The sequence below is a fragment of the Salvelinus namaycush genome, chromosome 5, assembly GCF_016432855.1.
Source record: "Salvelinus namaycush isolate Seneca chromosome 5, SaNama_1.0, whole genome shotgun sequence".
NCBI classification, from domain to species: Eukaryota; Metazoa; Chordata; class Actinopteri; order Salmoniformes; family Salmonidae; genus Salvelinus; species Salvelinus namaycush.
This window is the reverse complement of record NC_052311.1, coordinates 24,015,482-24,038,872: the sequence shown is the minus strand read 5'-3', so window position 1 is coordinate 24,038,872 and position 23,391 is coordinate 24,015,482. Positions and strand designations below refer to the sequence as shown.

The window sequence follows — 23,391 nt, the reverse complement described above, 5'->3', positions numbered from 1 at the left end:
TATTATTTAGGCTACAGCATCACAGAGCAAAGTCTCCCAAAATAATAACGGTGTCCCAGTAGTTGTAAATTCTGGATGCTGAACAGAAAGTGGATTTTTGTCTGACACTTGATGTGGAAGGTTATGCATTGTCTACTGAAGGGAAAGGTTGGGTTTGTCTGTCTGTACCATGCATTGTACAAGTCTTCATCTGCTTTGCCTATACCTTGTTCCATCTCCTTCATTACTTAACACTACTAACATACTAACAATCTCATAGATTCATTCATGCTATGGGCCAAACCCTTTCAGTTGGATCAGTAACAAAACATGTCAACTGTGACGTTACAGAGCAAGAATAAGTTAATAGTTCAAGGAAGATAAAAACAAAATAACTATTTACATGTAGGGATACATACTATTAGCATTTTGACATCAATTTTAGACTTCCATTTTGAATTTCTGTATTTGTGAGATAGGAGGCTAAACGCTGCTTCAGGATTTCATACTTTACTGGATTCATATGTCTTGTGAATAAAGATGCAATAACTCGTAGGTACAGAAATGAACCAAGCCAGTATGGGGAGCTTGGGGTATCAAATGCATTGTGCTTTAAATTAAATTGCTTCATTATCACAGTCAGCATTTCAGACATTAACATTCTACACACATGCATACACACGCACACACACATATATTTGTTTGTGAACATGGATGGAGGTTGCTGCTATCCTCAAGAACAAGGTATTGTTTGTGTCAAAGTCTAAAATGGGCCTTCAAGTTATGGATCAACTTGCAGATATTGAGCACCTTTTACTCCGAGCATGTTACTCCAGACCTTGGCCCTTCTTCAGGCAGGCATCCATTCCTCAGCCCCCATGCATGCCCTCACTGTACAGCTCATCTCAGTCCACTCACTCACCAACCTCTGTCTGTCTGTCTTCTCCGTTAGGATCAACCACCTCCCCCTCCTCCTCCTACTCCTCCTCCTCCTCCATCCCTCTGTTCTCCGGTGGACCCATAGGCCCTTATTCATTCTCTCCTGTCCATATGATCTCTGCAGTCAAACAGAAGAGCGCCTTCGCCCCTGTCGTGCGGCCACAGACCTCCCCGCCCCCCACCTGCACCACCACCAATGGCAGCAGCCTACAGGGTGAGCATCCCGCCCCTCAGTCCCGCCCACTTCTGCCTGGGTCACTGTTAGAAAGGGGCATGTCATGGATACCCTGTTATGCTAGAACTCACACAACAAAATGATATGACCTGAGTTAGCAGTGGATTGAAGGTCAAAGTTGATCCATAACTTCTGGCTCTGAGTGACTTTTCAAAACATTCATCACAATCAAATCATTTGGCTGAGAATCTTTGTTCACATAGAGTGATTATAAGGGCTCGATCCAATATGCATGGCTGAAGCGTTGCAGATTGTGCGGTCAAAATGTAAAGGTCATTTCCGATTGAGCCGACATATGTAGTGTTAACCGTGAATGCAGTCTCAGCTAACGCGGGAACATTGCCTTTACATTTCTATCACACTATAACTCCGAACTTCAGCGATACAGATTGAATCCAGGCCTTAGTTAATGTAACATGACTGGAAAAGTTATTATATTTGAAAAATATAATTTTGTCATTCTTAGGTTTTGCAGCAAATCCATATGCATATCATAATTACCTCAACACACGGCTTTTCATTTAAGAGGGTGTGTAATGATTTTCTATGGGATATGTATCCTTACAACATTATATTTCAATGTTATAGATGCAAAACATGTTATGGATACAAAACGTCTCGCCACATTTATAGGTAACCAGCGTGTCTGTTGTCTTTCAGCCATGGCAGGTCTCATAGTCCCACCTATGTGAAGAAGACCTTCTGCCAGACAGACCACATTTCCACTGGCTCACAGAATCTCTACAACAGAAGCCTAAAGCTCATCAATCTCCAAAACAGGACCATGAAGCCCCTTCACTCCTGGAAACAGAGCAAACAGCACAACAAAGAAAATTACAGTAACCGAAAACCCGTAAAATGTCACTAGAGTATGTTTGTGTTGGTTCAGTAATTGAGTTCACCGTCACCTTCTGTGCTTTGCATTTTGGGACTTTCCTTGCCCAATGGGTAGCATTCCCACATATATATGTGTGAAGGGTTAGCTCATCTGAAAATATAGTGAATAATAAACTGTGGATTTGAAAGGCAGGTAGTTACTCCTTGTGGTAACTACTAACTAACTGTCCTGAGTCCTAAACAAGAAAAGTCATTTGACTGGATCTTCTAATGAACCGAGTTCATTTTCAGTCATATAACCACTGTGAGCAGGGAACGTGGAAAGGCCTACAGTTCAAAACTGTCAACTATGGAAAAAGTGCAGAATCCAAGAATATCAAACTCTCTGTCAATTGTCAGACTCAAAATAGGTGGGAGTTTCAATGAAAATTCCCCCCAATGTCTATAAAAACCCCGCTTCAAAAGACCATTGATATCTAATGTCAAAGTCTAACAGCATTTTTGTTTGTGTACCATAGCTTTTAATAATGTGTGTGTTTATCATATTTAAAGGGAAATGCAGTAATTTTCTAATCTAAAGAAAGGGTTGGCAAACATTCTGCCAAGGAGAGAAAAGCAAATGTTATACTAATATTTGCCCACTACCAGAGTCATGCCAGGGCAGCCCAAGGTTGTGAGGTTCAAAGGTTTTGGATGTCTACCATTTTTGAAACACAGTACAATAGATATATTTCCGGGGTGTGTTGATTGATAGATTTTAACCAGAAATGCTTGCAGCAGTTTTAATCACATTTAGGTACCAGAGTTCTTGTTATTCTTCTGATTGTGCTTATTTTGTATGTATTTATAAAGTATGTTTTGGGATTCCTTTTGTGATTTTGGCCTGAATGATAGTCTCAAATATACATGTAAACACATTCGATGTCTTAATACCTTTTAGATATTGTAAAAAGATTGAAAAAGGAGATGAACAACCTTTTTGTAAAAACAAAAAAAGTTGAAACATGACATGGTCACCCTGTCTTTTAAAGCAGGATATATGCTCCACCACTTTTGTATAAAAATGCATTTCCGATACTATATTTAACTTTTTTTGTATACAGCATTTGTGTTTCCCCCTGTTCTTCTTGTCTTTTCTGTGTTATTGTGAAATGTGTATTATCATGGTTATTTCTTAATGCACTATTTTAGTTGGGGCACTTACAAGAGCAATGCATCTTAGCAAGCAAGAAAAACTAAAAGCAAAAGACAAAAGCTAGTACAAATATTAACCAAGATGTTTTTTGGGGGGATTCACATTTTTGTCATTGTGGCTGAAATGGGAAGGTCATTGTCATGTCAATTTCTCTATTTCAAAAACTCTTCTATCATAAACCTCCGTTAGTTCATTGGTTAAAATTCAACTCCTTTCCCATATTATTTGGACCCAAGCCTATTCCTTGTGTTTTGGTGAGAATGAATGTAATACACATGCCTGTACGAATCAGCTGCGAAGTTGAAACCCAAGTAAACCTTCAATAACTGTAGAAGGACCACTCAAGTGTAGGGTTCATCTATCTCAAGGAACCTTGATGTTAGTGTTGTTGGTGGTGGTGGTGTTATTGCCGTTGCACACAATCTATCATTTACTTATGCAATTTGTATTTACTGTAATGCAAGTTATCTCTCCACATTTCAGTGGAATGGTTTTGAAACATAAAAGAACACAAGACATAATTGATGCCTTACAAAAGAACATGCTCCAACTTAATGCATTTTCATTATTTTGATACTCTAATTGAAGTGTGGTTAATTTGAGTTATGCTTTTGCAGATGTTTAAGAATGAGTTAAAGTTGTCATTAATTTGATGCTTTTGATTAATTTAATAACACAGGCCCATCATTTGAGCTGCAGTGGATGTAGTTTAAACTGGGATATGTTGGAGGGTACTTCCTTCTCCAAATGTCCACATATCTTGTTTAATAGTGGACAATAGGTGACAAATCAATGATGAGCCTGATTAAATCTTTGATTGTATGCAAATTCTGTGCAGTGATTGCCATACATCGGCAATCATCGGGCGGCATCAACTTGTAGTCATAATGTGGGCTTGTGAAAAAAAAGCGGAAAAATCTGTTACGCTTTTTTAAAAGCCATTTTTCAATTACGAGATTGAAGGCCAGCTCATAGAATGTCTTTTAGAGTGCACTTGTACACTTCACAAAACATCTGAATTCAATATCATGGAGTTCTAAACCCATTTTCAATGAAAACACAAGTTCTCTCTTCAAGTTAAATCTTGGCTGACTTCACAATCCTCCCCTTCACCCCCATTCCCTGTATCCATTCCATCCATATACTGAGTTTTTAAATAGCTTGATTTAAAAAATGTTTTGTCATAGTTGTAGAAAGCTTGCTTTTTGCTGCCCTGGTTTTCAGCAGAGGTTTTTTAAATTGTAAAGTGTACTTTCTCAATGTTTAATTCAATGTGAAAAGGGGAGAGGTACTGCATCTATGTGAAATATGAAATGTACCATCAAAGTGTATCAAAGCACAATGTTTAATTAATGTCTTCAGAATACAAATGAGGGGGATCTCTCCAGCTTCTCCTTTTCTGTCTTTGACCATGCTGTAAATAGATGCATGTTTCTTTCTGTGATCCAGTAGTTTTTGTACAGAAACAGACTAATAAAGAATACATTTGGCCTCAAAAAACTCTGTTGTATTGTTGGTTATACCTTCTGTATTGGAGTTCATTCTGCTTAGGGCGGCAGGTAGCCTAGCGGTTAAAAGCGTTGGGCCAGACACTCTGGATAAGAGCGTCGACTAAATTAATAAAATGTGAATGTTATGAGGGGCTTAGCTACAAATCTATACTGAACAAAAATGTAAACGCAACATGCAACAATTTCAACGACTTTACTGAGTTACAGTTCATATAAGGAAATCAGTAAATTTAAACAAATTCATTACGCCCTAATCTATGGATTTCACATGACTGGGCAGGGGTGCAGCCATTCAGAATATATTTTTTCCCCCACAAAAGGGCTTTATTACAGACAGAAATACTCCTCAGTTTCATCAGCTGTCCGAATGGCTGGTCTCAGATGATTCCCTCAGGTGAAGAAGTCAGATGTGGAGGTCCTGGGCTGGAGTGGTTACATGGTTGGTCTGCGGTTGTGAGGCCGGTTGGACGTCGAGAAATGAACATTCAATTCTCTGGTAACAGCTCTGGTGGACATCTTTGCAGTCAGCATGCCAATTGCATGCTCCCTCAAAATTTGAGACATCTGTGGCATTGTGTTGTGTGACAAAACCACACATTTTAGAGTGGCCTTTTACTGTCCCCTGCACAAGGTGCGCCTGTGTAATGATCATGCTGTTTATTCAGCTTCTTGATATGCCGCATCTGTCAGGTGGATGGATTATCTTGGCATGTGTATGGAACATTTCTGGGATATTTCAGCTCATGAAACATGGGACCAACACTTTCCATGTTGCGTTTATATTTTTGTTCAGTATACAATCATATATTCCCTCACATAGCAGGGGGCAACAATAATCAAACCAAGTACTCCTAGCTTCATAAAAAACTTTCCAGACAAGCTCATCCTTCAAAAGCTTCATCCTTTTGGACGCTAGTTCAACTGTCCTCAGTCTATGGGAGATATTTTTGCTACAGCCTCCAAAGATCTCATTTTATGATGAAAATCTTGGATCTCAAACTCTCAAACTGGGCCTCTCAGATTACATATTGACCAGTGCTTATCTGAATCGATCATTCAAAGTCTGAGGAAGGGAAACAATTCCCCCCTCTGTGAATGGCAGCATATCATTAGGTAAAAACATCATCTCCATGGTTGCAAGTTTAGACTTATGTTTTGAGTCAGAGACAGGTTTTCAAAATTGTACAAAGTGACTTCATCACTTCAGTGATTCGTCCTCATAAAGGCACTACATAGGGAGCAAACAAGGCAATTAATTTGTGCATGCTAGTGTGCGTGTTTGCAAGAGTTCATGTGTTTTTGTGTGTGTGCCTACCTGTTTGATAGTGTGTGCTCTGTGCACAGGCTTACGCAGCGGCTTCCTGAGATTGCTGCCCTTAACTCTACCTGGTTCTCTTTTTAATGCCATTAGAGTAGACCAGCAGATGTCTTTATCAAATCAGCAGCCCCTCAATAGGAAGTCCTACCTTCAAGTACGTAGAAGGATCAGAACATAAGCTATCTATGAGACTTAGCATCAGAGGCTGCAAAAGGCTACGTCGATTAGAAACCATTAGCTTTCTACACCACAGGTTGTGAGTAATTAACCCTACTTTGGTAGTCAGCAGTATCTTGATGAGTTTTGATGACTCTTTGTTGTCGGTACACAGTGCTCGTTAGTAAGGTTCTTCGCCCAAAGCCTTCTAGAGCACACACATAGAAAACCATCTCCCAGAACCCGAGTCCTTCCGCTGTAAGCCTCTGGTACCAAAGCCAATATACATCTGGGGTCTGCCAATGCAGGACGGAAGCTAAGTAGCCCAGGCTATATAAAACTTGGCCACCATCCCATAAGAAGTGGTTTGTCAAGTAGAGAGCCCATTAATGGGTTTGACATATTTGAGCAAGAGCGCTCCATAATACATGATCAGGGTTTCCTCTGTAAAGATTTCCTGGGAAAAAAGGTTCTCATTCAGCGCCTTGAAAGAGGAGGATGTTGTAGTGTTTCTGGGTGTTTTGGCTGGTAACATACAAGCACTAAGTTAGCATCTGTAGAGGAAGGAAGGAAGGAAGGAAGGAGGAGGAGAGGATGCTTCCACAAAGGGCTCGATTCAATCCGTATCGCCGAAGTTCAGTGCTACTGTATAGTGCGCTTGAAATGTAAAGCCAGCATATGCAGCATTTACCATGAACGCAGTCTCCGCAAACGCGGGAACATTTCCTTTATATTTAAATCACGTTATAACGTGGAACTTCAGCGATACAAATTGAATCGAGCCCTCACAGGCCGAAAAGGTGACCCATATTTATATGATGGCCATATTCCACCATATTCCACCTCAATACTTTCTAGAAGCCTCTTTTCCTATCATCTTATCACTTCAACCTTACTGATCTGAAAGGACTGGCCCGGCTGTAACGAGTGGGAACATTCCACCTCGGCCATTACATAGCCTACAAAAAGCACAAGAGAGGATACTTTATTTTTCATGCATCATTCAAGTCTTGCATTCATAGTTTACATAGCTCTAATAAGTTCAAAAGAAGAGGTGGTATAGATTTTGTGCAGGTGTGTTTTGCTTGGGGGGTTGGCCTGAGTGAATTAGGTGACATTGTCATTCCACTACACCATACATCTGCACTCTGAAATGTTGAAGAATTAGACCCTTTCCTGTGTGTTGATGATGTCATGGTGACACCGCAGGCCTGACTTTGGGCTGGGGAGGGTTCATAACAGTAAAACGGCACTCAGGACTGACGGGGGACTGTAAGTCATCTCGCACAGGAAGTGCCCTGGGCCTCAGCCTGCGATGACATCGGAGACCTCCGCCAACTCTGCACAGTTAAGACGGTATGTAAATCACCCGTACAAAAGTTCAACCTAGCAGCCATGTTTCCTGGGAAGGACCAATGCTGGAGGTGCTTTGGAAATATGTTGGCCCATCAAAATCATGTGTTGCAAAACCGCTGCAAAAAAAGAGCACATATTTGAGTGTGAGGCTCACTGATTGCCTCGTCTTTTGGAGTAAGGTTAGAGAGTCTGGGTGTTTAATAGTTAGTGAGTCTCCCGAGCTATTGGTACTGTGACAACGTGACAAATCAAACTGTATTCATAGATGTGTCGTTATCTTCATAGCCTATGACATGACTGAACTGCAGACGACTCAAGGTCCGAGGGGTTCTGTAGTCTGGGGTTGGAACCTGCTTCTGTTCTCTCAGAGGATAGGGTTATGGTTGATGGTAGTAATGGGAAAATTGATCTATATTCACAGAGCATATCTATAAACCAATACAGGATTGGTGGATTAATTGATTCAATGTATTACAATGACAGTAGCGTCTACATTATATCAATATTATTACTAACCTAATAAACAATGTAATACTTTTCAGTGAATGGTATGTCCATATTAACTCACTGATGCCTTCCTCCTACTACCACCACACACACACACACACACACACACACACACACACACACACACACACACACACACACACACACACACACACACACACACACACACACACACACACACACACACACACACACACACACACACACACACACACACACAACATGAACACACACACAAACCTCTTCACAAGCATAACACATGTTACTTGTCATTCTCAGTGTGTGTCACATGTTGAACTGTGTTGGTTTCAAAGCTGAAATGATTTCAGGTGCCCCTGCCAATCAAAAAGCCTTCAGTAAATTAGCATTAGTAAACAAGGATATTGCCTACATTGTCTCTGTCAGATTTAACCTTTTATTGCAGTGGGCTTATTCAAAGTCACACAGGGTGATTCTTGGTAGTCTTAAATCTACTTTGAAACAAAAGTATACACCTCACACACATGTTTATGGGCTTAGGACACCTGTACCATGTCAGATATAGAGTTGAAATGTAGTACATTTTGAGTTTGCATCCCAATATTGTACTTTATATACATCACAGAAGACTGAAATACAACACAGCCGTTTGACATAGAAACTCTGCATTATCGTCGAAGAAAGAACACTTTATTAAAAATAATAATAACATTCCAGCCATGAGGCTAAAGAGGGCGGTTTTGGTCATTGACTGCAGGAAACTATATGACTTGACATCATGATTGTGGCTATGTTCATTGGCCATTATTTGCATGTACAGTACTGCGTAAAAGCTTTAAATATATAGATATATATTTCCTTGTCTATCCCCTTCCTCCCCTCCCAAAAATTCTAAGTGTGTGTCATTTTGCCCCAATTTCTCCATTCCCTTCAGAAAAACTCACCTAACATTTCTGTTAAATCAATATCCCTCAAATCAGTAGCCCACCCCTCAAATCCCAAATGCATTTCTCTCCCACAACACTGCTTACTTAAACAAACACACCACCACCCTGTCATAGCTGCCACAACATGAAATGTCAGTTTTTGAGAAACATTGGCACACTCAAGAGGAATTTAGAAACAACTGTTTGCCATTAATCTGTCATTATACATTATGGTAGGTGTTATGTAATGTGTTAACAGTATTATGAGAGGACAGTTTAAAACCAAAGTGTTTTTGTTTTATCAATTAATTTCAAATGGGTATAAATGCAGTCAGCTGTGTGTGTGAGTTTGGGGCAGGGCAGGGTTCTTGATGGTTAGTGTCACTGTGTCACTCAATGGTCCCTCAGCATAGCTTAGGGCTGCTGCTACAGAGGACCTTGGTGAAACCCCTGGGTAGGAAACCCAACCTCATAAATATGGAGCAGAGCAGGGGAAGTGCTCCGTTTCTAGAGGTCCCCCCTGGAGATCCACAGTCACTCTCTCAACAGTTCCCAGGAACCATGTATGTGCAGCAGCGAGAGAGAGAGAGAGAGAAAAATGCCCTTTGTTTTGTTTTGATTGGACTTCCCCCCCTCCCTAGGACCTTACAGAGATGTTTTCTCAAAGACAAGCAAAGCACAGAACACCTCCCCAAGAAAACAGAAAGAAACGTACAAGAGTAAACTTTACACCTGTTTCCCTTTTTCATCTGTCTTCATTTGTATGGGGGAGGCAGGATGTTTAGCTTGGCTGCGACCTGCCTCATGACTTAATCCCTGGGTGCTATTGTTACATTTTCTGAAAAATAATGAAAACCAAATGTGGCGTGGGACCCTGTTTTGAGTTTCAGGGCCTGCGCTTTAACAATGTTACATTTCCAGCCATTGAGGCCAAATAATTCACTTAGGTTTCCCTTGTAATATTATGCCAAACATGAGATCTTTACTTTGTCAAATCTGGTAAGTATCAAACCAACTGTATCAATAGGAAAACAGTTTTAAAAAGCATTCCCAGAAGAGAGCCCGAAAAACACCTCTCACCTGGAAGCTGTTAAAGCCGACAGGAAATGGAGGCAGAGATCGAGTGCTTCCCAAAAATGTGTATCCCCTGGAGAGTGGAAATATGTAGATTCCTCATAAAACATTTCTGAGAGGTTGAATTGTAACAGAAGATAAAAATCATCACAGACAGCTGGGCACCCACTGCCCTCCAGGATTATTATCACACAAACATCTGCAGACATAACTTTTTCATATTTTATCTGTGACTTCACATCCTCACTGTTGATATCCATAATGTGAACTTACATTTTCCAGATTCACAGCCATTTTTCCCATCGGTTTGGCAATGTCTCGGTAATATTTGCCCACTTCACTGATAGATTTGGACTGCCTAAATTAAATTACAACTCGAGCTAAGGCATGTATGGCAAATGTTCTAGCAAAGCCGGTTCTTCCAGAGCGTTTCATGGTCTTATTTTGGACCTAATCTTGTCGCCTGACTTCCCGCTTTTGTGACCACGACTCCCATAGTTAGGGCAGAGACATGAGCAACTCATCATTATAGCTATACAGATCTCTGGTTCTTCTTTCCATTGAAATTCCTGAAGCACCATGATCGTCATCATGATGGTCTCACAGGCAGAAATCAGTGTTAATAAATCAATCCCCAGCTTGGGTGTGCTCGCCCCTGCTCCCTTAGCTGCTTGATAAACAAATGGATTCTGCATGCCTAATGAGAATGGGGGAGGTAGAGGTAAAGTAAGTAATACCTTTAATGATTTAATGATCTCAACAGACTAAAAAACACTGGCACCTGCCAAAAGCAAGAAACAAAGTCCAAGTCAGGAATTTCTGGACAGCAATACCTCACTGATCACGGACCAGGATTTATTGTATCTTGGCAGATTTACAGTGGACCGTGAGACGTTTCTTGGAAAGACAATGCATTGAAGGGAGAGTTCGCATGTAACTGTTCATTGCAGATAAAGACAACACGCGGTCGTAAAAGTTTCAGTCGTCCCTGTAATCCATGGTTTGTGCATGTCAGGCTTAGCCCGCTAATACAAGGTGATGACGTGCAGATGATGAGTAATCAGGAGCACATCTGCATAAGACATCACTCTTTTTTCGCCTGTCAGATGTGAAGGGTTACTGTAACCGTTCACTGTATAGAACAATCGTTCTCCCTCTTAATGTGTTCTGCAGTTCGGTGTAATGTGAGTCCGAGTGGGCACTGACAATAAAGAGAAAAAGTACATTTAAACTCATCGCTTGAGGCCTCCCAAGTGGTGCAGCGGTCTAAGGCACTGCATTGCAGTGTTGCGGCGTCACTACCAGCCGTGACCAGGAGTTGCATAGCGCAGCGCACAATTGGCCCAGCGGCGTCCGGGTTAGGGAAGGGTTTGGCTGGGGGGGCTCTACTTGACTCATCGTGCTCTAGCAACTCCTTGTGGCTGGCCGGGCGCCAGCAGGCTGACTTCGGTCGTCAGTTGAATGGTGTTTCCTCCAGCACAGTGGTGCAGCTGGCTTCCTGGTTAAGCGAGTGGGTGTTAAGAAACGCGGTTTAGCAGATGATGTTTCAGAGGACGCATATCTCGACCTTCGCCTCTCCCAAGCCCATTGGGGAGTTGCAACGATGAGACAAGATCATAACCACAAAATTGGGGAGAAAAAGGGGTTAGAAATGACAACAACAAAAAAAGAAAACTCTTGTGGGATAGAGATCTGGTACTTGTCTTGATGGTCCTGGGAAGAACGGTCTGGGAACCCCAAAAAACGGAACAAAATTCATTACATGTGGCAGAGCCCACAATTCATTGTTAATATTCATCATTAAACAACAGGTTGATATTTTTTTATGGATCCTTTATTTAAAACAAATGTTAATGATAAGGGGTGACATGCGATGAGACTGGCGTGTGATTGGGTAGGGGACCATTCATATGGCTTCAGTAACATAACTGAGTCCATCAGAGCTTTCTAAGATGTCTCAAGAGAATGGGCAATAACGTATAGAATCCAACGGCAACCGTATAGTGGGCACAAATGATTCGGGTGCAACTGAGCAGTAGACAGATAGAACTCGCTATTATCCACTACAATATTACCTTTCTAAAGAATTTGGCCTTGTCAAAAGTAGTTGATTAAATGATATCGCATTTGAGTGCATGTAAATAGTTAGGCCTATACCGGTATGATGTTGGCTAGCTTACATCTATTACTAAATACACTGTTTAGTATGTCACTAAGTAGACTGTCCTTACCAGACATGTTTACTATGGCATTATGAATAGTAAATATAGCATAATATGAAGCTTGGCGGGTTAATCACATCTTTGGGTTTTGCAATAAGAGACTATGAAATTCTAGTAGACACCTCTACTGTCAAATTATTTACCAATGCTATGCTAGAATTCCATCTGTCCACTATTCGTGCTGCCCTTAAAAAAATCCCCTCTGGGAACTGTGAAGATGTACCAGAGTTCCAGCCTGGCCAAGACTCTTATTAAAACAACGAAGCTCATAATTATTGTGGAGTTCCAAAGTAGCGCTAACCATAATGAGGCCACACAGGAACAGCCTTATAAAGAATGAATGTAATGAATAAGCCATTAGATGGGCAGTAAAGATGCAGGAAATAAAAAAACAACACTGGAACAGAGTCTGGACAGATCTCATTGGCTCTTGATGAGCACTTTGAGAAATTGACATCTCTCGGATTTTCATTCCTAATTTTGCTGGCTGAAATGTTGAACCCCCTAAATTTTATATACATTATATACTGTAACTGACTATGCCCCTCAATGATGTCATTGAAAATGTAGCGGCGAGATAATAGCTTTTGACAATGATGTAGTGTTTGTTTTCTCCATGTACCACTTGGTTTGCATTCATATTAATCCCAAGTAACACTACCCCAATGTGTTTCCCTTCAAGACAATTAAAAACATTCGTTTTTTGTTGCCGATGAGAGTTTGTGATCCCTTCCTTTGCTATCAGTGTTTATTATTTATTGAATACACATGGCCCCTAAAGAACTAATGAAATCAAGCCCAAATACCTTTCCCAATCAAATACTAGAAACATCTAATACTAGCAACAGACTTCCACAATTCCATCAAGGCTGAAGGAAATTGTATTTTTAATGGCTGCTTTGAAGTAAAAGGAATTATCATATCTCTGAAAGTATTAAACTTCTCCAGAAGGAACCCTACGGTTTTATTCGTTTTACTACTGCTGTCTTTTTACGGATTCGACCGCCATCCCAGAGCAAGCAACACCAAAGTTAACGGCTAACAAAAAGAAGTCAAAGGGATATAACTCCTGGAGATACTAATTACCAATGGCTGTAAAATAAGTCAAACGGGTCATTCTAATGAGCACACTAGAGACCTATTGCTAAACTCCATTAAAAATATTTATTTTATATATATATTTTTTTCAACATCATCACTGTCATCCTATCAAATATAACAAAACAAATTCCTCTTTTAAGGTCATTACGGCACAAAGTTCCAAAATGCATAATTCATGTAATTTTAAGCTTAAAATTAAAGCAGAACATGATGGGAAAGACGAGAGACTGGATGCTATTTCAAGAACATATTTTAATGGGGAAATATTCTCAAAACTTGACTTAATTACATGTTACATTTTTGACCTATATATTTGGATAAGGGCAGACACAACCATGAAGGGGTAGCAGAGTTTACTGTGTGTTTGTCTTACACTAGGAGATGCAGGTGTGAAGGCCAGTCTACCTCCTTGCCTGTCTCCCCGACAGAAAAGAGAGTGTGTGTACGGACAGTAGTTCCTAAACAAAGACACAGCGTTAACATTAGAATGGCAGGTTGGATTGAATTCCAACCTTTAATGGATTGGATCCAGCGGAGAAACTCAACACATTTGGCTGTAAGACAGGCAGCACTTGAGGCAGATAATGAGACGATAAGTGCTACTTCTTCGATAACAATCACTCGACATTGGTATCACCTCTTCCTATGCCATCCATTGACTGTGCATCGAGGACTCAGGGGGCTGTTAAACCGTGCAGGGTGGGCAGAATCTAATAAAACCGAGTTGACATTTTAATTGCATTTTCCTCATCAAGGAGTAATCTGCAAGATGGTTGTGGCGTTTCTGTTGAGACCAATAAGAATTATATTATGATCACTAATTTATTTGATAAATATGCATCTCTCGACTCCATTGTGGGAATAGCACAGTGCCTGGAGTTTGTTTCTGTTGTTGCTTTGTGTTGTTGCTTCCATTTGTGTGACACGCTCGAGTGTAGAGTGTATTTATCACGGTATGGGGTTAAAATACCACTTACCTGACATCTACCTAAGTAAAGTACTGTTGTTACTTCTTCACCTACTGTAAGCATCTCTTGTGTGGGAGAGTTGGGACTTCAGATACTTGGCGTTTAATGGCCTCTCCCTCAATTGTCACACTATGATAATATGGCTCATAATGGGTTTCATTTAGCAGTTCCATAAACATTACACACTAAATTAGTTTCTTTCAATTCATTAAACTACTTGAAAATGTCATGCTAACTCTGAGCACAGCTGTGAGCCGGAGAGGCAAGGTAATGGCCATATGCCATGCACTTTCTTGCATGATAAGCATCAGAGCTCAACCTGAACTGTACAGGACCAAGAGTACTGGGGGTGCTGTTTCCCATCACACACACACACACACACACACACACACACACACACACACACACACACACACACACACACACACACACACACACACACACACACACACACACACACACACACACACACACACACACACACACACACACACACACACACGCATGCTTAAAATTCACAGTGCTTCCTCTAAGTGTGCTGCCGATGACCAACACCTCTACAGTAATCAACCTCAGTGATCTGTAAGTTTTTGACTAAAACTATTCTAACGTGAGTCCAAAAGGTCTTACTACTTATTTTAATCAGTTTCCAAAATGTTTCAATGATTCAACTTTGCCTTTGACTCTGTTTCTTTCAAAGCAAACACATTCAACTGTCTGCTCTGGTTGAGGGGTTAAACGTATGAGCACTCGCAGTTGAGATCCCACAAGGCTTAAACACAGAGAAAGAGAAGTAATTGGAACTAGTCAGCGTAGCTACAAACAATTTTTTCCTTTCCGATGAGATTCAAATTTACAGTTTGAATGGCAGAAAAATCCAAGATCTTTCAATTACGGTTTTTCTTTTTTCCTCTGCATTTAAATTGGAAGTGATCTCAGAGGAAATAGTTATCATTTTAATGACAGTCTCCATTCATTAAAACTCTCATTCTTTCCCCCTTCCCTCTCCTGGGGGGCCTCTGGATGAGGAGCAGATTCACAGAGCCTCTATTCAATTACCTCCGAGTTGCCCCCCCCCCCCCCCCCCATGGGGCCCCTCTGTGTGGCCCTGGAATCTTGTCCTTGTCAGGCCCAGGTGCCTCGCAGAGAAAGCAGAAACCAGGCAGCATTTACTGTTGTCAGAGGACTAGCTTGTCATGGGGTGCATATGTTTGTAATGCAATGCAGACTTGGCACAAGCAACTATGTATTCACATGTAAAGTGGATGTGACAACAGAGATAAGAAGGGGGAATGCACACCGTCCAAAATGTCTGTGGATATGGTAAGAGAATGCCATTGGGCTATTATGCATTACTAGTGATTGGAGAGGCCATACGTGGTAGGCAACTAGCTGTTATGATAGGCCCATGACTACAATTATGATGAAATTAAGGCAATTGTTTTTTCACTTTGTGAGTCTCATTAACGCGAGCTAAGCAGGAGACATCAAAGAGAATACAGACTCACATATCAAACATGTCTCCATTAATTTGTTTCACTAAATCTCCTCCAAAACTGATGCACTAGTTGATTGCAGACACAGATTTTATGATCCTCGTCATTTGCATGTTAGGAAAGTCTTGTAGGTTATACATTTGGATAATAAACCCAAGCAGCAGATTTTCTTCCTCTTACCTGAGGGGCAACAAAGTAACATCTTTAAAAAAGGAAGAAAAAACATTTGATTAGGGACTAATCACGAATTTCACTGAACAACACTTTTAATATTTCAAGATCCTTAGTCGTATGCAAATAGGAACAGCATTAATTGTATCAAACATTAGGAAGTCAAAGCACATAACACTGTTTCAGGGATCGTCTTTTTTCATTGTGTAATTAGGGCCCAAATGTTAATGAATTATGCTAATTCACAACAATTAGCATATAATATTGAAGACAATCAACAATTAGCATATGCTGTGTTGAAAACAATCAAAAGCCCCCTGCAATCCCATATGAACTGCAGACACACCTAATGTATAGGAAGAGGCCAAAGTGTGTGTGTGTGTGTGTGTGTGTGTGTGAGAGATCTGATAACATGCAAAATCAGCATTCTAATTACCTCTGCCACCCATGCTCCTCTGCTCACCCTCTGCTCCCACAATCCTTCTGGGTTCTGGACAACAACTCACTAAACCTCCCTCTCTCACCCAGGTCAGCCAGGCTGAATAGGAGGCTAGTGTTGAGAGTGGTTGCTCTGGGACCGGGCTGTTGATGTGCCTGTGTAAGGAGATAACGCACAGTGTTATTGTAAATAGAGCACCTGAAACCGTTAGCGGTAATGTTTTGCATTGTCAGATTTTTGAACCAAGTTTATGGACTTTGCCCTGTCAATTGTAACTGTTGTAGTCTTGTAGTGACTAGTTGTTGCTGTTGCATCACCAGCGATTTGGCTAGCAAACTAGTTAATGGCAAGATACTGTATAGCTAAATTGAAAAATAAAATTAAGCTGTGTTTATTCAGAGCAGTCTAGTAAAAATCTATTTTGGCTTCCAAAGTTATTAACAGTGGAATAAATAGGTTAAGTTTTAGAGCAGTCTAAGTACAAAGTTTTATACTGTAGGTAGATCAGCTAAATATGGCAAAACTATCAATACTAATGTTTTTCCCACCAGCCTCCTGTCATTCATAATGATTGGTCCAGTTGGTCAACTTTTAGCACTCTGGGACTACAGGTAATCTAGCCAGCGAGGTCACCGTTGATACAAGTCAGTATTCGACGTCCATCCATGTCTGAGGACCCTAGGAGATGACGCGGAAACCGTAGGAAGTTGTTGTTGATATTTTTGTTTTAAGCCTATCCCAAACCTTAACCCTTACCTTAACCATTTGGAGTTAATGTCTAACTTTAAGATTTCGGAGTTAATGCCTAGACTTTACCCTAACCTTAAAAATTATTGGTGAATGCCTAAACTTAACCTTAAACACTTTGAAATTTGAAGTTTGCAACAACTTCAACATTTGAAGTTTGGGAAACATGGATGAATGTCTAATTCTGACTTGAGACTGTGAGAGCTAGTTGAATCTAGCACCCCTGGAAAGGTGCCTCCAGGTGCCTAGGCCTGTACCCAATTCCAGGGCCCAATACTTTCCTTCTCCCCTGTCAGGATTGGCCGTCCCAGAGCAATGGACGTGGGCTGGCAGGAAGGGCGTGGAGGGGCGCAGAGTCCAGCGCCGGGGCCTGGGTCGTCCATTTGGAACTCATTAAAGTGCGCTGACGGAGGCGAGGCCCTGGTTCTCACATCCTCCAGGGACCTCACACTGTCTAAGCTCATTTACAGAGTGTCTTTTCCCACTGACAGCCCTCTAATTCGCATTTGAATTTAGGTCACATTGATCTGGGCCCAGGTCCAAAGCCAACTCCCGACGGATCCACCGTGCAGAGGCATCCTCTCCACCACCGTGCCGTGGTCAAGCAGGAGAGAGAGAAAGTTTTTGCTGAGAAACAGCCTGTAGCGCCACGGGTGTGATTGTGTTACGGTCGAGGATGGTTTTGCACACTGTGGAAGCAGGTTGCTCTGTTCTGGTGTTTCAAGGATGTGGGTTTGAGAGTGTCAAAGAGCAGTGATGATACATGTAGCCAGGTTCAAAGAGGGGAGGAATCTGAAGTTGTCAAACTGTACTATGAACGGAAACAAAGAGGTACAGACAAAAAAATATACTTTTTTATATGATGTACAATGTCTATGCCTCAATAAACAAAGCATAAGCTTCTCAGGTCGACATGGAAAAGCCTTATTGACCCTCAAGCATAATTTTATTGCATGGGATTTTGTAATCCCTGCTTGTTTTTCAGTTGGAATCAATTGGAATGTATTATCCGCATAAGTATCCGCATAAGTAGTATCCGCATAAGTATCCGCATAAGTATCCGCATAAGTATTATCCGCATAATTTTGGCTCAGGGGATGTAAATACTGTATGCTTCCCAACCTCTCTTACCAAATGTTTTCATCATCTGTTATTGACCAAGAGGATTTGTATCATTACAGTCTGAGTGGCACAGGAACAACTTGATTGTCTCTAATAAATAGCCCTTTAGAGATAATAAACTGTCATGGTATCATAGTGCTGTAATTTTTAGCTACAAAAGGCCACACTGAATATGGCAGAAAATGTTAGCTATTTCCTTCAACTCTCTAAGCTTCCCTTATTAATTTCCTTAGCAGATTGCACTGCGGAATGAATGCATTTTTTCAGAGGATCCAACCCTACCAGCAAGGTTGCCTCACATATGAAGAACTCAATTACTCACAACATTTAAAATAAATAAATGAAAGGTGTCCCGTATTCCAGCGCAAGCAGCTGCATCATTATAAGTGCTCCTGGGAGACCAAATTAAGCCCCCGAATGTATATCTAATATAAAACCCCACTAATGATACACGTTAAAAGAGCCAATATGTAGGCACAGCTTAAAAATTACACGGGTCATTACAACAAATTGAGACCAAGATTTATCTGCTGCCAACAAAGCACATAATTTGTTTTACCTGGTAATCACAGAGCCAGTATTAACGAAATGTGAAAACTGCAAGAGTTCTTTATGTGGCAGTTATGAGCCTAAACCACAAGAACATTAAGGCAGGGTAGATCACTGTGTATTCTGCTGGAGGAACAGAGTAACTATGGGTTTCTATGGAAGTATAGCGTACGGGGCCTTGTTTTCAAGCCCTCGTATCTGTGTCTTGAAGACCAAGGTGTGGTCACAGTTTGTACTGTATCAGTCAGTGTATGTGATCCAGCTTACGCTATATAAACCCTTCAAATGTTCCCACAAGGAGAATCATTCATTCATCTTTTTCCTTCAAATAGGTTGGGGAGAAATAGAAAAATAGACATTTCTTTATTTTGGGTGTCCTTCCCAGTCCTGGCTCCTTACAGTGGCAGGAGTGATACAAAGAAGTCTTAAAAAGTTAAAACCTTAATTACATTGATATAATTCCTACACCACCACCAAATCCATCGGACGGCAAACATCTGCATTTTAATAGTTTTTTCCACCCCATGTCTTTCAAGATCATTAACTTTATTGGATTGGACATTCCTGTCCCAAAAACAATTCAGCATAATAATTTGCAATGCAACTCCCCTGCGCTGATGCAAATCCTCCTCCTTCGCTTCCCGGCCTAGCAATTACTAAAGGACCACAGATGCAGACCTCCATCGGCATAAAGTAGATGCTGCAAATAATGTGATTACTCAGTCATTACATATCGGAGTGCATTCATTATGGGCAAGACCGGAATCTGGGTATTGTTGACAATGCCTTGGCAATGCCCAAGATATAGTACGATGTCAAGAACATAATGTCCATAATATCATCTCAGCAGTCCGAGACTTTACAGACTCACCAAGGAGTTTCAAATGAATGCCATTAATTTATTACGCAAGCTGAATCTTAATGTGTAGACTTGAAAATGTTTCTTGAGACAAACAACAGAATGGTACGTGCCTGCTGTACCAGAGCTGCACAGGTGGCACGGGCTGAGATCTGTGGGTTGTGGGCTAGTAGGTTGTAATCACAACACATTTTCAAAATGGCCCACCTGCCGTCTATGTATCTCTCAAAATGACATTTGATCATTAAGGAGACTTCTTTAAATCTCTGTGCTGCTTTTCATTAATATTTCGTAGTAAATGACCTTAACATTGTATGGGTTAAGATGACATTGTAATGCAGACAGTGTTGTTGGTGTGTTATTGTGAAAACCCACGGCCTTTGCTTACTGGGTGTCTGTTACAGATACTTAATTAACAGATGCTCATCTGGTGAGACTTGATTTGATAGATACTAGCTCTTCACTCCTTCTGTAACTGTATGAATTACTTAATGTTCCAAAAAATGTTGTAATGTTTCAAATGTAATGTGTTTACATGTAATAGTACTGTAACTGTCCTTGAATATTTAGAGAAAAATCCCCATCTATCTGATCACTTGAACCGACAATCTGTATATTCAACTAGGCATGCAATAAATGAATGACCAGTTTAATGTAGCAATTTGGTGCAATATGTTAATGTCGGAATAAAGGGGATTCATCCTTAAATGTATTCAATGAAATGAAATGAAATAACATATATTTGAAAGTGTAATTTTTAAACACATTATTATTTCAATCCCGGTAATTGAAACTGCAATCCAGGCAACTTGTATTAAATTAGATTGTGGCGGAATTGCACCCTTCGTTTGCCAAGGCTGAGTGAGTCCTTGCATCAAATGAATTAAATTATTCCTGTAGCCCATATATTATTAATCATCTATATTGATTTCTGAACTCCCAGACTGCTTGTGGATATGTAAATTTTGCCACGGCAATATCAGCATAGGTTCATTTGCATGGGAGCCCATTATTATTTTATAAGTACATTTTAATGTGGACTCAATTAAAACTCAGTGAGTGGAACAGCTAAATTGGCCCAAGGTATGGGCTTCTATGATTCATGTGTAGAGCGGGGATATATCAATTAGTAAAGATCAAACTTTTGGCTCCTCTGTGGGTGAAGAAAATGCTGGAATTCAATCAGAATGACTTTGACTACTTTCAATGAATAGTAGATCTTTGGTGATTTCCTTTTTGGAATACATCCAGGTTGCAATGAGGAAATCTGCCAAATATAATTATTACCCATTAAATACAATATTTTAGTCCCAGTAAAAATTGTAAAGAAGGTCACTTCAAAACTTTTTTTGTGACCTTATATATGACCTTACTTAAGCTTAATATTATTGTATCGCTATTCACAGGAAATGCTTGGTAGGGGTCCAACAACTGCTTAAGTCATGTATCAATGCACATTTAATACTGGAAACATAAACCATTCACAGTTTAAGAGCTGCACTATGTTGCAAGATTGTTGAGTTTTTTTGCAGGAATAAAACTTATTAAAATACCTGTTTTATATACTAACACCATCTGACCCTTCAGAAAAGCAGTATTAGAACAGACACACCAGACAATAACTCTGGAATGTAGCAGTCAAACCCTCTGGGAATCAATAGGTGAATACTTTGATCTTCCTCTGGGTGGCCAACTTGTGAACAAAGCCTTATCTATATAGTTTCTTCTGCTCCCCTTTCATTTTCTCACACTCTCTCTGTCTCCCAATTCCTCTGAGAATGCAGTGTTATGCAAGTGCAGTTTTTGACAGAGGGAACTGTGTGTAGAACCTCTAGAGGAGAGACAGAGGCCAGCTGTGCCCCAGTACTGCAGACCGCAATCTGCCTGAAGGAGCATGCGTCACGCTACTCTCTGATGATGACAAGGTCACCCTTCACTTATGGAAAGTCACTTCCTCCCCAGCCATTCTCATGGCAGCTTCACACAGGAAGTCCCTGTCCAAACACAGGAAGCGATGTAATGGTGAAATGAAGAGAAGGTAATATAATGTATCACTCCGGGCTGGGAAAGGTGCGATGAGACCGAAGGTGGAACCCTATCTATACTTACTATATAGTTTGTTACAGGGTTACAGATTTTTACAGTTTTTATCCTTGTCAGTTATGTTCTCTGATAAAAAGCATACGTGGTCACCAAAAGAGGAATCCTTGTCTTTGAAACGGGCACAAACATTCCTAGCAATCACAGCCGGTCAGCTTTCAAGTTAATGCCAGCCTTTATACGAGGCTGGTGGCTATCTCTTGATGCAGTGTGGGCGCCAACATTTGGATATCTCCACAGAACAGACAGTGAGATCAGGCAGACCTCTCCTCCTTTTTTCATCCCTTTAAAGTCCAGCAAGTATGTGGCTGTGATTATCAGTTGGAACGTCCTGGTTACAGAGGTGTCTGCATGTGATTGGAGGGGTTACGGTCTTTCTGACTGGATGATGGAAAAGGCACATGCACAGTTTGGGGTGTCCACTGAACAACAGAGCTTTGTCCTCTTGAGTGCACTGTTGCTGTGAGCAGTGCATTCATTGTTGCTGGAACACTGTGGCTCATAACCCAGACATGCTGAAGTAATCATGAATGATGCTGACCACAGAAACCTGCTATTTAACATCAGTTACAATTATGTAGTTACTGATTCACCTGCTGTATTGTTTAGAAACACACCTCAGCTAACTTCCTTCTTAGTCACCAATACACCCACAGACATTTCCAAACCCTATATTGGTCACGATAACTGACCATTTGGTGTTATGCTTGGGATCATCAGCCACAGTGAAGCAAAACATTGGACCTGCTCAGGGCCTCTGGAATAACCCTCAACGCTGACTGCCATATTGTCCCTCTCTTCCCTCCCAGGACCAGGAGCTGGCAGGAGGGAATTCCGTCACCACCATTAGTCCCACATTATTTGAAATGGAAATGGTGGGACCAAGCCAAGATAATCCCCAGACTCCACTCTGACCCGGTGTCGCCAGTATCCAGTAACAGAAGTCCGGAAAGGTTCAGCATTCCTCTGGTATGATGGCTCAGTGATTTAACGCTGGTCCATAAACATTACTTATATAAGCACACTAGATGACATATTGGAGCTATACTGTATGCTCTGAGGTCAAGGATATGGACAGAAATAATCCCATCTTGAATCACGTCTGATAGGGACATGGATGCGGACGCAGTTATGAGGTATGACTTATGGATGGTTCGATATATGGAGAGGATGTAGGTATCGATGCAGGGGTAGAAATGCTCCTCTATGTTACCTTGGATTTTAGAGGCTCATGAAGATGAATATGCTGATGTATTCCAGATGGGAGAAAGCTATGGGGCTAGGATGGACACATTCACCATCTCCACTTACTTTTAAAACCTTGTACGACTTGATTTTGACAACGTTAAAGATTTGTCCCTTACGTGTCATTTCTAAGCTCTTGTGAGGACAAGGCTAAAGAAATGGAACACAGATGTGAATGTAAATGTAAATAGTCCGGGTGGCCATTTGATTAGTTTAGTTGTTCAGCAGTCTTATGGCTTGCGGGAAGAAGCTGTTAAGGAGCCTTTTGGTCCGCTTGCCGTGCGGTAGCAGAGAGAACAGTCTATGACTTGAGTCTGGAGTCTTTGACAATATTGGAGTCTTAGATTTTTTTTTTCAAAG

At 40.9% G+C, this 23,391-nt stretch overlaps 1 protein-coding gene across 10 annotated transcripts in view; it reads left to right on the top strand.

Annotated features, from left to right (window-relative positions):
* The window catches only part of LOC120047437 (transcription factor COE3-like), a 106,261-nt gene extending 104,416 nt beyond the window's left edge, over positions 1 to 1,845 (top strand). For 8 of the 10 annotated variants that reach the window (XM_038992960.1, XM_038992965.1, XM_038992959.1 and 5 more), the window contains 2 exons: positions 932 to 1,132; positions 1,814 to 1,845. In XM_038992960.1, the coding sequence (XP_038848888.1) occupies positions 932 to 1,132; positions 1,814 to 1,845 (233 nt within the window). The remainder of the gene's footprint in view (positions 1 to 931; positions 1,133 to 1,813) is intronic. The other 2 variants (XM_038992962.1, XM_038992961.1) reach the window with 1 other exon arrangement.
* The last annotated feature ends 21,546 nt before the right edge of the window (positions 1,846 to 23,391 follow it).